The sequence below is a fragment of the Cydia splendana genome, chromosome 17, assembly GCF_910591565.1.
Source record: "Cydia splendana chromosome 17, ilCydSple1.2, whole genome shotgun sequence".
NCBI lineage: Eukaryota > Metazoa > Arthropoda > Insecta > Lepidoptera > Tortricidae > Cydia > Cydia splendana.
Window position 1 is genome coordinate 10,711,911 of NC_085976.1, and position 17,969 is coordinate 10,729,879.

The following is a 17,969-nucleotide window of genomic DNA, read 5'->3' on the forward strand; positions in this document are numbered from 1 at the left end:
TCTTTTTTAAGATTATTATGACGAAGAACTAATTAAATTGGGGGCAGTTTAATGTAAATTAATATTTTCTATTCATAAAAGATAAACTATAATATGATTGATATTTTGTAGTGATGTATTATTAGATTTATTTCCATAAGGTACCTTTTCGTAAATGTATGGAACAAATACTGTTATTGTTATGTAAGTTTAAAGTGGCATAAGGGGTTAAATATAGTATTTAGTTGGGGTTTTAGGATTTATTTCATTTGAATGACAGAATTTCTTTCATATGTGCTCAGAAAAATTGATTGTGTGTCACATTAAAAGTAAAAATATTCAATTTTGTGATTTTATATGAAAAAGTCAGAAAATACATTTTCACCTCTAAATCGGTATTGTTTTTTGCTTAAACTGTCTGTCAGTGTCGTTTTCTAATAGATAAAATTTAAATCTTGAGAGCTCATTGCAATCAATCGTGAAAATGAAATAAAACTTTATTTTCAAGAGATTGGTTAGTATACACATAAATCAGTCGATATCAAAAGTTTCTATTTGCATTACAGAACAAGTCGCAATATTTTTTTAATCTCAGATATATAAGGCATTATTATTTGTAGTCAACTATGTAACTTACTTCAGGAACATAGTTTTTTAGGCGGCTAAACTTAAAACTTCTCTATCGTAAAGTTGCTCATTTCACAACATTATTTTCAAAAAATCATATCTCTGTAACTACGCAACCTAGAAGGTTGATCTTTTGTGTTATCGATAGCTTATTTATTGTAGATTACTGGGGTATGCATAACTCCATACCCGCCATAAGGTACCTTTGACCGTGGGACGTCACATTTTAATGTAAAATGATAACCAAATTTTTAATTCTTGCTATCCTATTAAAGCAAATGGCTCCAAAATAATTATTGTAAACGCAAAAATAGTAAATGATCACAAAAATTGTAACCACATTTTAATTAAAAATGTGCAAACATTTAATATATCGTTATCCTATTAAATTAAGTAATCCACTTCGTCACCTTTTTCTAGTAGCATTTTATTTCTGTAACAGTCGCAGTTCTAACCTAACCTAACCCACTTTTCTAGTAGCATTTTGTTTCTGTAAGGGTCGCAGTTCAAACCTAACCTAACCCACTTTTCTAGTAGCATTTCTTTTCTGCAAGGGTCGCAGTTCAAACCTAACCTAACCCACTTTTCTAGTAGCATTTCGTTTCTGTATGGGTCGCAGTTCAAACCTAACCTAACCCACTTTTCTAGTAGCATTTCTTTTCTGTAAGGGTCGCAGTTCAAACCTAACCTAACTCACTTTTCTAGTAGCGTTTCGTATCTGTATGGGTAGCAGTTGAAACTTAACCTAACCTACTTTTCTAGTACCATTTCGTTTCTGTAAGGGTCGCAGTGCTAACCTAACCTAACCCACGTAACTGATAGCAGTTTAACTTACTTTTCTAGTAGCATAACGAAATGCTACTAGAAAAGTAGATTAGGTTAGGTAGGTATGCGGTGCGGGCTACGGGGGGTTGAGCGGGAGGGGCTAGTAATTTTGGCATCAGTTTACTTTATTTGGTAATATGTATACATTTTTTGGTAATCATAGTGGTTTATTTAGGTGAAAATATCGCATTCATTTGGTCTTCAAGATTTGGTGATCATTAATGATTTTTGGTGATCATTCAATATATTTGGTATTTGAATACAATTTGAAGTGCAGTCGTAATTAAAGTGGTGGTACTTTTGTATTTTTAGGCCTTATTTTTTTGGTGTTCAGTAATTTTTTTTGGTAAGCATGATTTTTTTATTTAGGGTACCAAAGTATTTTTTGGTGGTCATTATATTTGTAGCCAATTAATTACTACAGAATATTGATTATACATAATATGCAAAACGAGGCACAAATCTACAGCTTTGTATTTTCCCTAGGACGCAAATGGAGAACAACAAAGTTGCATTTTATTCACATGTGAGACAAAGTAATCAAATGCAAATTTTGAGTTGTTTTCTTATGTTTGCTGGTAGAATTTATTTTGACTTTTAAATGATGATAAAGATTTAATAACATTCATTTGGATTTGATTTTGATTGATATTTTACATTTAATATTTGCTTCGGGTTGGTGTGGTGAAAAATTTTGTGTTTCACTCGGGGGCAAATTTTATTTAACCCTCGTGCTTTCAAACCCTCGCAACGCTCAAGATTCCATTTTTCGAATCTTTCGCTTGCTCACATCAATGTTATATAGTGCGGTTAAACAACAACCAACTATTAAATATGGGGGGGACAGCGCGTACGCAGTCCCCACTACCAAAAATTACGCATCCGAGTTATCCACATTAGGGATAATCGCAAGGGTCAACCCAACCGCAGTGCAATGGAAGAGTCTCGCCCTGGGGGAACCGCCTTTTTGATCACGGTATCCCCTATGCCAGGTAAGTATGAGTTCACAACAGTACGGCCGGAGGGTCACTAAACCGAGAAAAATCTTAACACCGCGATGTACGATTCCAACGCGGAGAGCACAGCGACATCTAACGGGAAATTCAGTTACTATACGTTGTATGGCGTTCATATCGGGTTCATGTTATGTTTTGTATGATATGTATTTTGGATGATAAATATTTAATAACATTCATTTGGATTTGAGTTGGTTTGATTTTGTCCGATATTTTACATATAATATTTGCTTCGGGTTGGTGTGGTGAAAATTTTTGTGTTTCACTCGGGGGGAAATTTTGTTTAACCCTCGTGCTTTGAAACCCTCGCAACGCTCAAGATTCCATTTTTCGAACCACTCGCTACGCTCGTGGTTCAATTTTGGAATATTTCGCTTGCTCGGGTATCAATATTAGCACGAGCGGTTAAACAATAACTTTGCCCCCTTGTAAAACAAGTCTGGAGTCTGTGATATATCTTCCACCCCACTTGCTTCGTTCATTTTTTTATTATTACATAATAATTCGCAAAACATAATACAAAGCAACATTGATAAGAAAATGTTGAGCACTACAGATCTTTTTAAACGTTAACAGCGCCATCTGACCTTAGTTTTGAGCTTTATCCTCATTTAGTTAAATACTCTCATGATCATGACGTCATATATCTGATCGGAATAACGAAATTCGGTTGTTTGGTCGCCAACGTCCATACCACGTTGAATACACCGGTTCTCGTCCGATCACCGAAGTTAAGCAACGTCGGGCGAGGTCAGTACTTGGATGGGTGACCGCCTGGGAACACCTCGTGTCGTTGGCTTTTTACTTTATTTTTGCCTCAGAGTAATACAGTCATATCAAAATGTATTCCTTACTTCGTAGCCCCAAATGTATGAATGAGTTGGCTTTTTTGTTTGAAAAAGCAACTCGATCGTTTAAGTTTGCCAGCCAAAAAGCGATCTTAAAGTCTTAAATTTAGTATTGGATTTACGGTCTTTTCCAGAAACCACCGGTACTGTCGGCGCGTAGTGCAACTCAACTGGAAATTCGAGCGCATACGGAGGTGCTGCGGAAGGAAAGCATCCTTAATATAAAAAGCAGCGGCAGTTGTACCAACTTGGAGGATGTGGGCGGCGTGGCGTACACTAACAACACGGCGAGGAATACGTCCAGGTACGAGAGCTATAGCAAAGAGAATAGACAGTATAGAGGGGTCCTGTCATAGTAAATTTTGTAGTCACAGTAAATTTACTGCCATCTATCGACACACGACTAAAATTCCAAATGAAAACGTATAAAATTATCAAAAAAATGTATATATATGGATAAATGATTTTATTATTTTTATATCATTTTGACCCATGTTCAGCATTCACTGATATCTATGTGTTAAAATTGTTAAATATGAAACGGTGTCGTCACGCGACCATAGGCCAAAGGTGTGTGCGCCATCTATCCGAGAATGACTTTTTCTTGATTTCCGAGGCACGTTTTTTCCTTAGACTTTATTCGTCTTATACGAAGTTACATATGTCTTTGCTATAGCCAAGCTTAGATGCCGCACACACCTTTAGCCTATCCTCGGCTAGATGGCGTGACGACACCGTTTCATATTTAACAATTTTAACACATAGATATCAGCGAATGAACATGGATCAAAATGATATAAAAATAATAAAATTATTTATCCATATATTTACATTTTTTGATAACTTTATACGTTTTCATTTTGAGTTTTAGTCGTGTGTCGATAGATGGCAGTAAATTTACAGTGACTACAAAATTTACAATGACAGGACCCCTCTATACTATCTATTATTTTTGGCTATAGCAAAGAGAAACTATAATACAGATGTAGTGCATAATTGTTTTCCTTCGTACAAAGACAATTTGAAATAGAGAGAGTGTCAGGATAAATAATGTAGCTACAGTATATTTTCTGCCATCTTTCGACAGACGATTAAAACTGCTTGAATGCCATTTGACTTTGATCATAATTCTTTCACTGATATGTGTTAACTTGTTAAATATTAATATTAACGTCATCTACTCGAGAATAGGCTAAAGGTTATGGCGCCATCGCTCGAAAAGATTGCACCATACCTTTGTCCTATATAGTCGAGTAGATGGCGTTAATATTAAATTTTAATAACTTAACACATATCAGTGAAGGAATAAGGATCAAAGTCAAATGGCGTTCTAACAGTTTTATGTTCTGTCGAAAGATGGCACTAAATTTACTTTGACAATCCGTCTCGATACACTCTATTTTCTTTGCTATAGGCATATATTTATATAGGGTATTTTTATATAGGGTATATATTTATATGCTAGTAAATATAGAAGCCTCACAACTTGCAGACAAAGCCACGATCCTCATTAATCCCGTAATCTAAAGCAAATATTTAAAAAAAGGGATGAGATAATGTAGGTTGACTTCGCCTTTCTGTCACACTTTTTGGTCCCAGTGCACTGTCTGTTTAAGGATGGTATTCCACCTATCCAATTTCTTTGTCCAATGTGTATTGCGTCTCACATTTTGCTTAATGAGAGAGTGTGATTCAATAACATTGGACAAAGAAATTGGACAGGTGGAATACCACCCTAATATACGTTCCATTCTTGTTATATAGAGCGCCATCTATCCAGATGTCAAAGCTACTAAAATATTTTGTTCTACTACTCTTTCCGGGGACATCAATCAGATTCGATCGATGCGATCTGAGATTTTGCGTGATCCTGCACTGCATATTCGTTTGCCTATGGTTAATTTATATTAATTATTATTCCAGGTATAAGGACGCATCAGGCGCCGCCATTCTCCAAACCAACGAGATAACAGAACTAATACGCAAGATGTGCGATTCCTTCGCGCTCAGCCAAGAGAAACTATTAGCGGCTCGAGAGAAACCACTTACTAGCGACATGCAAGTGCAATGCGAGACGGAGACAGACAAGGGAGACAAGGACGGCGCGCGGGAAGAGAGCGTGGGAGACAAGGAGAGCGTCGGGGAGAAAGAGAGGTAAATAACATATTCACGGTATTCAGATGTATGAGTCGTTCGCGTTCAGCCAAGAGAAATTATTAGTGGTTCGAGAGAAACCACTTATTAGCGACATGCAAGTGCAGTGCGAGACGCAGATAAACAAGGGAGACAAGGACAACGTCTGGGAAGAGAGCGTTGGAGACAAGGATAGCGTCGGGGAGAAAGAGAGGTAAATAAATTAGTGTGAAGAGAGGTAAAATCATGCAGTTGCATTTGAGGAGTGTGTGATTTGGTACTTCATTATTTATAATATGATTATTTTCTTTACCATTTGTCTGGCTTTTGTGATAGGACACGAATAGATTTTCTTAGTCAGTCATCACTGAACAACTACATACAACAGTTAATTTCGTTACTAGTTCTGAAACATTTTCGTATAACTATTTAGTTTTCGAACTTTTCGATGTTAGAGAGCAAAATGCACCATAAAGGCTTGATTCTTTTCAGTCCTCCCATTTTAATTATTTTTACAGTCCCAACTGTTTAACATGAGATTATTGCAAATACTTTATTATTTTCAGAACGCCAATAAAACTAGAGACGAGTAAGAGTGACACCTGCATACGGAACGATAAAGGTAATAGAATAGACATGAATGACGCACCTGTGTGTTACATTAAACCATATTAAACTTGCACCATGAAATGGACAACTCAGCAAAATTGGATATTGGAAACCAGCGCTGGTGTTTTGTAGAGCCCATCTAATCATTATACATATTAGCATAAAAAGGTAGTATCTGTTGACATACAAGTACTTGACATGTAGTAGAGCTGACTAAGGGTGGTATTCTATCTGTCCAATATATTGGTCCAATGTGCATTGCGTCTCACTCTCTCACTATATTGTGAAAACGCAAATACAAATTGGACAAAGAAATTGGGTTGGTTTATTTTCTTTGTCCAATTTGTATTTGCGTCTTCACAATATAGTGAGAGAGTGAGACGCAATGCACATTGCACCAAGATATTGGACAGATTGAAAACCAACTTAAGTTTGCTTACATTGCAGACATGGTAAAGAGGGTGATACCGTACGAGGAGCGGGACAGCATCATGCAGAAGTTTGTGGACGAGCTGGAAGACTGGAAGGAGAAACAACAGGAGCTGTATAAGTTACAGGTTTGTGCATTTCAATACGCTTTGTGCGGTTATCGTCATCGCGGTGAAATAGGGTGTCAATTTGTTTATTTCATTTGGGGCAATAAATGAAAACCAATTAATGAATTCTATCATTCCTTATATGAAGTAGTGGGTGGAAAAGGGCAAAAGGGGAATAATCTAATGTTATAAATGCGAAAGTATCTGTCAGTCTGTCTGCTACTTCTTCACGCTGCCAAGGGTCTTTGACGCTGCCAAAGGTCTTTGACGCTGCTGAGCCAGTTTAGATGAAATTTTGTATAAACATTGTTTGTGTCCCGGGGAAGGACTTAAGGATAGTTTTTACCAAGGATATAATTATTTTACGCAGGCAAGCAGAAGCCAGTTTACTGTGCCTTCTGATTTAACCCTTTGAACGCCAAACGGCGCATCCATTTGCCGTGCCACTGACGCCATTTGGGTAAAATTTAGTTTTGTGAATAAATAATGCCAACCTAAAAGTGGGGTGTTTTTCAGTAGATTCTCATCAAAAAACGATCGACGTCAAATGCCGTCTTTGGCGTCGTTGTCACGATTTTGCTTGACGTCAATTGCCGTTTGTGGCGTTCAAAAGGTTAATTATATATTTTGTTACCCCCTTATTCATAAACGTGTACTAAAGTTGACAAGCCGATAATAAAGTCAAAAAGTCAAAAGTCAAAAAATACTTTATTCATGTAGGACAAGCACTTATGAACGTTTTACATAATACTAATTTAATTATCTTAAGCTAATTATCAGAGCAATTTATTGAAGTTAATATTATTCCATCGTAATATTGGATTATTATACAGATCTAATTTAATAGGTACTAAGAATTTCAGAAAAAGATCGTCAAACATAAAAAATTGTATAAAAAATACTAGTCTAGAATGTTTCTAGAATAAAATCTAAATGTCAATAATAAATAACAAAGAAGTACATACATTGAATTATCCATTTCGAGTCACAGTTAATCCCACGTTGTTTTATCACTCATTGTAATCTTGTGTGGTATAATAAGCTTTAGAAATAAGTTTGCGCTTTACGTAATTCTTAAATTTATTAATTGATAATTCAGTAATATGGTTTGGAAGTTTATTATAAAATCTCACACAATTACCCATGAATGATTTTTTAATTTTATGGAGCCGTGTGAAGGGCACTGCGAGCTTATGTTTATTTCTAGTATTAATATTATGAATGTCACAGTTTTTCCTAAAATTAACAATATTTTTATGTACATACAGAATATTCTCATAAATATATTGACAGTGCACTGTCATGTCAATTTCCTTGAATTTATCTCTAAGTGAGTCTCTAATAATCGTTTGTCCCTTTCCGACGTATTGGTATGATGGAAAGGGACAAACGATTACTATCGGCTTGTTAACTTTGTAAAGGTTTATGAATAAGAGGGTTAGTATATATGTATGGTGTGGTTAAGGCGCTAAATTCCAAAAATGTGTCGCGAACCATTTTTAATTTAATTTAATTGTAATTATAATATGCAGTATATGCACTGGTTATTTCAGCTGCAACGCAAAGAAGAATACCACCTCGATCTCCTCTCCCGCGAGTGGACCAAGAAGCGTGCCGAGCTGGAAACCAAACTGAGTCGCGGCATCGAGCAGTGCCGCCACCTCGCCGCCGACCTGGCGCGCGCCACCGACGACTTCCGCCTGCGCGGCTACCGGAACACGGAGAGGGAGAAGAAGGTTATTTCTTACTACCAATCATATGGGGCCAATACATTCCACGACTCTTCTCTTTCCGAACAGACTCTAGCAGTTGCAACTTGGTTGCAACCATAGACAAGCGAATATACTTAGAAAATGTCCTAAGATTCCGGCGATATACAATATACATGCTCCCAAATCGCCCAATAACAAAACTTTGTAATCTTTCACAGCTTCTAGACGCGAAGAATGCTCTGGAGACCCACTACACGGCGAAGTACCAGGAGCTCAGAGAGGCTTCCCAGAAGATGGAAGACGACATGAACCACCGGCTGAAGCTCAAGGATATGCGCATCGAGGAGCTGGAGGCGAAGATCCAGCAGTTGGAACGACAGCTGGAGATCATGAAGGTATTACACCGTAGGAAGGCGACACACGTAATTCATGTCTACGAGTATACCCGCGTATGGCAAATTGGAATACAACACTCCATTTAGTCTATTCGCCTCTATAAAACTCATAAGTTTAATATAATAATAATTTCAGCCTATATACGTCCCACTGCTGGGCACAGGCCTCGTCTCATGCGCGAGAGGGCTTGGGCTATAGTCCCCACGCTAGCCCAATGCGGATTGGGGACTTCACATACACATTTGAATTTCTACGCAGATGAATGCAGGTTTCCTCACGATGTTTTTCCTTCACCGAAAAGCTAGTGGTAAATATAAAATGATATCGTACATAAGTTCCGAAAAACTCATTGGTACGAGCCAGGATTTCAATCCGCGACCTCCGGATAGCCACTTGGCCAGTCCAAATTATTTACCCTAGCACCGTATAGATTTCCCTGTCAATTCTACAAATAACAACAAATTCTTGTTTTTTTTATGACCAGGTTGCTAGTCCTTATTTAAGCCAAATCCCATAGTTTGTCATCAAATATTATAATTATAGTTTTTTTTTGTGTTTTGTATCTGTATTTTGTATGTAATTCGACATTAAGAGACCATATACATCTCTTAGTAATTGTAATACGTTAGATTGAATTGTTAGTTTTATTTTATAAAATTGTTGATGTTATTATTTTTGCTTGTATGTAAATTCAATGTTGACGTGTAAAAGTGCCCTTGTGGCCTATTTGCTGAATAAATGTTGATGTTGATGTTTGAATATTGTGTATTGGGATTCCCAAGTAGTTGGTATATTTTGATATACCAACTACTAAAAGCGAAAGCGAAATCTAAAAGCGAATTTTCACATTTTCAGATTAATGCCAAAAATATAGAAAAGGAGTCTGAGAGCAAGTATTCCGGATTGACTAAAGACCAAACGGCCAGCCTTATACAGGAATTGGTATGTATACGTGAGAAATACTGTTTAAAAACTACTTACTAAACTACGACTATAGGTATTACGTGCAAACCCTTATTTTTAATGAACTGCAACATTGACAACGGGGTTTGAATTAATGTGACACATCAGGGTGCTATTCCAACTGTCCAATGTGTATTAGCGTCTCACATTTTGCTTAGTGAGAGAGTGAGGCGCAATGCACATTGGACAAGAAATTGGACAGGTGAAATACCAACCTTACGCTAGAATTTTTATTGTGTTAACAGATGTGCTAAAAGGGTTCTCTTCATTATCATACGAATGATCGTGATCGTTTGCTCCATTGGTATAACTCGTTGGAGATTTCCAACTTTAAGACTTAAACTCAGATTTTCAATCTACTAACTAATCATTATTTAGTAGGAATTTAAGTTATTATAAAGTTGTTAGTGATTTGAGCCTTAAAAAAATGTTTATTATTTATATTAATAATTACAAATTTCACAGACAGCCTAATCTACATTCTAATAGATTTGTTAGCTGAGAAGTATGAATTTTATTTCTAATTACAGTAATTACATCTGTAGATACTTCGGTTTTTTTTCTAGAGAAAACGTCAACAGTTTTGCAACAAATCTGAAGATTCGTTCTTTTTTCATCCTTACTATACAAACATTCCTACCTTCTCTTCTGCTACTCTTTTCTGGTAGCTTTCTTCTGATATAAAAAATCTCTAAACTCAACCTTGGAAACAATAACCAATCTCCCGTTATTTTTTATTTTTTCAAGCGTTGTCTTGAAGAGAAGTTAGACAGCGCCGTGCAGTCTAAGGCGTTCTTTAAAGAGCAGTGGGGCCGCGCCGTACGGGAGCTACACCTGAACAAGCTCCATACAAGAAGGCAGATGCTCACACAGCTGAGACAGGACAGGAGGCAGCTCGGGGAGATGGGGTAAGAAATAGAAACAACATATTTCCTCCTAAGTTAGACAGCGCCGTGCAGTCTAAGGCGTTCTTTAAAGAGCAGTGGGGCCGCGCCGTACGGGAGCTACACCTGAACAAGCTCCATACAAGAAGGCAGATGCTCACACAGCTGAGACAGGACAGGAGGCAGCTCGGGGAGATGGGGTAAGAAATAGAAACAACATATTTCCTCCTAAGTTAGACAGCGCCGTGCAGTCTAAGGCGTTCTTTAAAGAGCAGTGGGGCCGCGCCGTACGGGAGCTATACCTGAACAAGCTTCATACTAGAAGGCAGATGCTCACGCAGCTGAGACAGGACAGGAGGCAGCTCGGGGAGATGGGGTAAGAAATAGAAACAACATATTTCCTCCTAAGTTAGACAGCGCCGTGCAGTCTAAGGCGTTATTTAAAGAGCAGTGGGGCCGCGCCGTACGGGAGCTACACCTGAACAAGCTTCATACTAGAAGGCAGATGCTCACGCAGCTGAGACAGGACAGGAGGCAGCTCGGGGAAATGGGGTAAGAAATAGAAACAACATATTATAATATCTTCCTAAGTTAGACAGCGCCGTGCAGTCTAAGGCGTTCTTTAAAGAGCAGTGGGGCCGCGCCGTACGGTACACCTGAACAAGCTCCATACAAGAAGGCAGATGCTCACACAGCTGAGGCAGGACAGGAGGCAGCTCGGGGAGATGGGGTAAGAAATAGAAACAACATATTTTCTCCTAAGTTAGACAGCGCCGTGCAGTCTAAGGCGTTCTTTAAAGAGCAGTGGGGCCGCGCCGTACGGGAGCTACACCTGAACAAGCTCCATACAAGAAGGCAGATGCTCACACAGCTGAGACAGGACAGGAGGCAGCTCGGGGAGATGGGGTAAGAAATAGAAACAACATATTTCCTCCTAAGTTAGACAGCGCCGTGCAGTCTAAGGCGTTCTTTAAAGAGCAGTGGGGCCGCGCCGTACGGGAGCTACACCTGAACAAGCTCCATACAAGAAGGCAGATGCTCACACAGCTGAGACAGGACAGGAGGCAGCTCGGGGAGATGGGGTAAGAAATAGAAACAACATATTATTATATCTTCCTAAGTTAGACAGCGCCGTGCAGTCTAAGGCGTTCTTTAAAGAGCAGTGGGGCCGCGCCGTACGGGAGCTACACCTGAACAAGCTCCATACAAGAAGGAAGATGCTCACACAGCTGAGACAGGACAGGAGGCAGCTCGGGGAGATGGGGTTAGAAATAGAAACAACATATATCTTCCTAAGTTAGACTGCGCCGTGCAGTCTAAGGCGTTCTTTAAAGAGCAGTGGGGCCGCGCCGTACGGGAGCTATACCTGAACAAGCTCCATACAAGAAGGCAGATGCTCACACAGCTGAGACAGGACAGGAGGCAGCTCGGGGAGATGGGGTTAGAAATAGAAACAACATATTATTTTTGATATTTAAGAATATAATAGAATAGTTTTTTATTCGTAAACACACAGATAATAGACATATATGGAAAAAACATAGTGAAAAATAAAGTGTCACGAAATATATATTTCATTTAAAAGTATGCCATTAACATTTGGGTGGTTTGCTGTCACAAACTATAATACAGATGTAGTGCATAATTGTTTACCTTCGTATTTTCTCGGAAACGTTCGTATTGGTCATGTTAAGATCGGTTTTCCTAGGATAGCGGTGCCGTCATATAGCGGCCGTCTCCATACTAAATAATACGGCTAAATATGGATGTCGTAGTATTTGTATGGATACGGCCGCTATATGACGGCACCGCTATCCTAGGAAACTAGAGCATTACTTCAGTCAACGTCAGTACTTTTTGTACCGATACTGACTGAAATAGCAAGACACGTTCGCGCGTTTCCGTGAAAATAATTATGCACTACATCTGTCCTACGAATCTATACATCTTATAAAAGAAATTCCCCCGCCGCGTCTGTCTGTTTGTATGTTCGCGATAAACTCAAAAACTACTGAACCGATTTTCATGCGGTTTTCACCTATCAATAGAGTGATTCTTGAGGAAGGTTTAGGTGTTTAATTACTAAGGTTTACCCGCGCGAAGCCGGGGTTGGTTCGCTAGTACTATTGTAAAGTAGTACAAAAAGTTTTGGCTGCATTTAAAATTGTTACAGTACATAGTCCTGCAAGATGCCAATTACTGTTTGTGATATTGGAATTGTTTGGAGCATTTGACTTTATTAAATTCGTCCAGGCATAGAGAAATATAGTAAGACAAGAGTGCTCACTCCATACATCAGTTTTGGTACCAAAAATATTAGTATTTTCATAGTCGACATCTAGCATCGAGTAGCGGAATTATCAGTACTGCTACTTGACAATAGATGTAGCGGCGACCGAAAAGTCTAATGCTCAACAATTTTCAGCTAATATTATAAACGGATTAACCGGAACTCTATTTTCAACTCGTTCTGCTTCTAATATTAGTTGTAAATTGTTGTTCAATACAATTTTCGTGGGTCGCCATTCGAGAGACATCTAGTATCGAGTAGCGGTACTGATAATTCCGCTACTCGATGCTAGATGTCGACTATGAAAATACTAATATTATTGGTACCAAAACTGATGTATGGAGTGAGCAATCTTGTACTTTTTTCTCTATGGTCCAGGCTATTTAGATTACTCATATATTTTGTACAGGTAACTTTTCCGTTTTCCTGGTTATAGCTTTTTACGCGTTCCTTGTAATTTAAGGGATAATTCTCATTAGGATGGTATTCCATCTGTCCAATTTCTCAATTGTTCAATGTTATTGCGTCTCACTCTCTCAGTAAGCAAAATGTGAGACGCAATACACATTGGACCAAGAAATTGGACAGGTGAAATACCACCCTTAGATACCTTTCGTAATTTATATTCGTAATAATGTTATGTTTCTCAACAGTATTAGCACAGAATAAATAATAGTACTGAAAACTCACTATCTAACAAAACGCGTCTGTTACGATTAGGACAGTTATGACCGCTAGGTGGCGCAAGCGCCACGCGCGGCTTATGGCTAGCCACCAAAATTGGTGTAGAACGGATGTACTTGTAGCTACTTGTTGCGACGCGACGAAACCGCGGAGTTAGCCACGCCTGGTATTATACTTCGTTTTTTTAGCATTAGAAAGAACTTGAAAGAAGTAAGCGATCATGACATGTCTTTTAATTGAAAAACGCTTTTTAAAAATCAGTTATTATTTATTACTTATGAAAGCAGAAGAATATAAATGATCGTATTAGATTCATAATTGTTACATATTTACCGTGACTTATTTTTAAAACGTTGTTTTTCAATTAAAAGACACATCAAGATTGTTTACCTTATTTCCAATGCTAAAAAATCAAACTATACTTGATTTATGTATTTATATTATTTTTCAGATTGGACACAATTCAAGACCAAGACGAGAAGGCCGAGGAGGTGGACATGAAACGGCTAAAAGACGACTTTTACGTCGACATACTCACCAACATGCCCGTTATAGAGTCCAACTCTATCATAAGTAAGTGTATGGTCTATACCGGTCTATAGTAATTAACCTTGGAGCATTAATAACTGGAGTTGCCTTTATGAGCTTACCCCTCTGCCGAAAAACTTGCAAAATTGTGCAAACTTTTGTATAGACTGATATGGCTATTTGTACGTTACGTCCAAACCATGTAGAAATAGCAATACATTTGACGTCCCCTCCCGCGCAAAAATCGGCAGACTATTTCGTAAAGGAAATGACAGCGATGACATCTCCAGTTACTAAATATAATCAAAGACATATGTAACTTCGTATAAGACGAATAAAGTCTAAGGAAAAAACGTGCCTCGGAATTGAAGTAAAAGTCATTCTCGAATAGATGCCGCACACACCTTTAGCCTATCCTCGGCTAGATGGCGTGACGACACCGTTTCATATTTAACAATTTTAACACATAGATATCAGTGAATGAACATGGATCAAAATGATATAAAAATAATAAAATCATTTATCCATATATATACATTTTTTGATAACTTTATACGTTTTCATTTTGAGTTTTAGTCGTGTGTCGATAGATGGCAGTAAATTTACAGTGACTACAAAATTTACAATGACAGGACCCCTCTATACTATCTATTCTTTTTGATATAATTAACTATAGTCGGAGTGAACGGCAGTCAAAACTCGACGTTTTCTCATTTGTTGAATATAAATAACTTTAATAATCTTAGGATGGTATTCCATCTGTCCAATGTGTATTGCGTCTTACATTTTGCTTTAATGAGAGAGTGAGAGGCAATGACATTGGACAGATGGAATACCACCCTTATACAATCCATGAATCTTTACAACTGACACCGTTGTCAAGATACCCCGCTAGATGTCGCTGTTCGACCGGGAAACTAGATAACGTTTGTCTTATGTCGAAACGGTACTTGCGATGCCCTAATATTTGCAATTCCGCATTTCTCACGATTTTTTCGTGAATATTTTTTCATGGGTCGCCATTGTGAAGTGGTATTACTCATATTATAATTATTTATGTACCAGACATACCTAGTTTTATTGTTACTATTATAAACGTGTCATTTGCAGGCATTAGGTAGGTACATGTGCAGAGATATATCCATCAGACTCCAAACTAGGCTGAGCCTGTATCTTGGACTCGTACTCTAACGTCTATGATTGACTGGTAGAGAATGCCTTTTGGCATTAAGTCCACCATTTGTACATAATTGTATATTTTTGTGCAATAAAATTTAAATAAATACTGTAGTTGCTATTTGAAATTCGTTTGAAAATAACATACTTAATATGTTAAAGTTTAAAATGTACAGTTACGACGATGTAATTTAGGTATTCCACCTGTCCATGTCCGATTTCTTGGTCCAATGTGCATTATGTCTCACTCTCTCACTAAACACAATGTGAGATGCAAATACACATTGGACAGATGGAATACCACCCTTAATATATAGCAAATATTTAAAAGTTGTATCTTTTACAGCTACGACGGGAGCAGAGTTGGATATGTTTGATGAAATGAAGTAAGTATTTATACTGTTTTCATTGTAGTATAGGGTGGTATTCCACCTATCCAATTAGCGTTAAAATCACCAAATATCACCAAGGGGGAGGGGGGGTCAAAAATAGGCCAAATATGATCACATGATTTCTGGACGACCCCTAAGGGATCCTCTAAATTCTCAGAGCTCACTAAGTATAGCCACACTACACTAGGAAAAAAATTAAGACAAGCTTTTTTTACAGAACCGCGCCAAAGAACCCAACAAACGAGAGACTGTCGCAGTTAATCGCAGAGCGAGACCGCCTCGTCGAGCGTGACTGCCCCGACGAGGACCGCCTGCAGCAGCTGAACCAGGAGATCAGATCTATCCTGCTCAACTGCGGCTCTTGATAACGTTCAAATGTCACGTTTTCAGTCAAAGGGGTACTCTATTATCGGTTGTCAAGGCGCTATAGGGACCGTGCGCGTTGGAGGGTCTGCCATCTTGTGCCCTGAATCGGAAACATAAATGTGCACTTGTACATTGCCAAAGCAAGTGCTACCATCTACCGTTCTCGTCGGTACGTTTCCTTGTGTATAGTAACGTGGGCTACATCGGGAGCATAAACGACACATTTACGCCTCGCGCCAAAAATCTGACGGCTCCTATGCTGCCCCCTATAGTTCATGCACCGGAGCTTATTTCCATAAAGTTTCAATTTAAAATCAACCTTATCGACCGAAAAAGTAATTCCTTTTATTTGAAAACGTCAAATATAGGCTCTTTGTAAATGATTCGAAATTCTTAGCTACGCTGCTGAAGTTTGGTTGAAATGTAGGTGTTTGAACGGCACGCCAAACGTGTGCATCATCTAGAACCTTGTGGGAATGCACGAAGGTTGATATTGGGCTGTAGCCGCCCGCGTCAGTTGACGTCTTGCGGTGAAAGGGTTTATCAAAGAATAATTGATTTTATTAGATGTGTAAAGTTTAACAAATTTGTGCTCCGGATTTAACGTTTAACAATTCTATTACTATAAAAGATAGCGATAGCGCCGCGCCGTGTTTGAATGATGGTGACGGTTACTATATCTAATTCTTATTGTAAAGTGCCATTATTCCTAGCTGTGAAACTCGGGGGGCATGCGGGCATTTATATTAGAAATTACTCATCTTAAATTATTGGTTTCACTGAACATGTGATCTTTACGTAAATGATTAGTCCCCATTCCCATTACGATTGTGCTTGACAGAAATTATGATTGCACATGGCGCATGTAGCTAGAGTAAGTACAGGAGCGGAGCGGCCGGCCTACTTGTTACTCGCGTGTACTTTTTACTTTTTTTTATTTTATTTTTTTATTGGTACACGGTGGAATTGACTACTGCAACCTTACTGCAACGCACATATTAATATTACACCCGTAATTCCTTATTATATACATATAGGTAATTATTATGACATGTGTCTCATCGAAACTAGCTCAATTTATTGTTGTTCTTATTTAAATAAAATATTTTTTTTTAATTCACGTGTTTCTTTACATGTATACATTACATTTGCCACCTAATATACTTACTTTTTGATGTACCACTGGTTGATCTGTTTAGATCGGTGTATTCCTATTTGTCCGCGCCCCATGTGATCGCCGCCATGCATGAGGCCCACAGGTGGAAATGATTCATATGGATGTACCTATAGTTGGTCAAGCAGTTCTTGTCAGTAGAAAAAGGCGGCAAATTTGAAAAATGTAGGCGCGAAGGGATATCGTCTCATAGACAATTTGAATTTCGCGCCATTTTCTACTGACAAGATTTGCTTGACCATCTATATATTCTTTGGTACCTATTCCCACTGTATCCGGAGGGGACAAATGGGAATACATCTTTAGGTCGATTCGGTACGCCCGTCTACTAGCGCTATTGTTAAAGCCATAACAAAATACCGCACCGCACCGCGACCTTGGTGCGCCGCACCAATAAATAAGGCCGGCTACACACGTAACTATAAATCGTAGCGATTAAACTGTGCAGTCCGAACTGCGATTATCGATTATCGGTTGTCGATTATCGTAACGATTTGTCATACACACGGACTGCACAGTTTAATCGCTACGATTTATCGTTACGTATGTAGCCGGTGTAAGTGAGAGCGAGAAATAGATATCTCTTTCTGTGTAGTAGTGTGTTACGACTTTTATAGTGATAACACACTATCGCACCGCACCAAGGTCATTGTGCGACGCACCCATAAGTAAGAGCGAGAAAGTGATATCTCTTTCTCGCTCTTACCTATCGGTGCGTCGCACAATGACCTTGGTGCGTTGCGATAGTGTGTTACTACTTTTAGAATGGTGCGTGTTCCACTTCACTAAACGGCGATAAAAAAAAAACTTAAATAGAAAATATTCATATCC

The 17,969-nt window shown here is 38.4% G+C and overlaps 1 protein-coding gene and 2 non-coding genes across 3 annotated transcripts in view; 2 read left to right on the plus strand and 1 right to left on the minus strand.

Annotated features, from left to right (window-relative positions):
* LOC134798765 (centrosomal protein of 120 kDa-like) overlaps positions 1–16,942 on the plus strand; it is a 30,551-nt gene extending 13,609 nt beyond the window's left edge. Inside the window, exons 10-20 of the mRNA XM_063771141.1 lie at positions 3,430–3,599; positions 5,219–5,449; positions 5,995–6,050; positions 6,485–6,594; positions 8,127–8,309; positions 8,504–8,680; positions 9,537–9,623; positions 10,392–10,552; positions 13,954–14,075; positions 15,553–15,592; positions 15,816–16,942. Of these exons, the coding sequence (XP_063627211.1) occupies positions 3,430–3,599; positions 5,219–5,449; positions 5,995–6,050; positions 6,485–6,594; positions 8,127–8,309; positions 8,504–8,680; positions 9,537–9,623; positions 10,392–10,552; positions 13,954–14,075; positions 15,553–15,592; positions 15,816–15,963 (1,485 nt within the window). The 3' untranslated portion in view covers positions 15,964–16,942. The remainder of the gene's footprint in view (positions 1–3,429; positions 3,600–5,218; positions 5,450–5,994; positions 6,051–6,484; positions 6,595–8,126; positions 8,310–8,503; positions 8,681–9,536; positions 9,624–10,391; positions 10,553–13,953; positions 14,076–15,552; positions 15,593–15,815) is intronic.
* On the minus strand, positions 2,270–2,431 carry LOC134799054 (U1 spliceosomal RNA). Its single transcript, XR_010145324.1, has one exon. It is a non-coding gene; the product is annotated as a U1 spliceosomal RNA (small nuclear RNA).
* LOC134799048 (5S ribosomal RNA) lies at positions 3,128–3,246 on the plus strand. Its single transcript, XR_010145318.1, has one exon. It is a non-coding gene; the product is annotated as a 5S ribosomal RNA (ribosomal RNA).
* Positions 16,943–17,969: the final 1,027 nt, after the last annotated feature.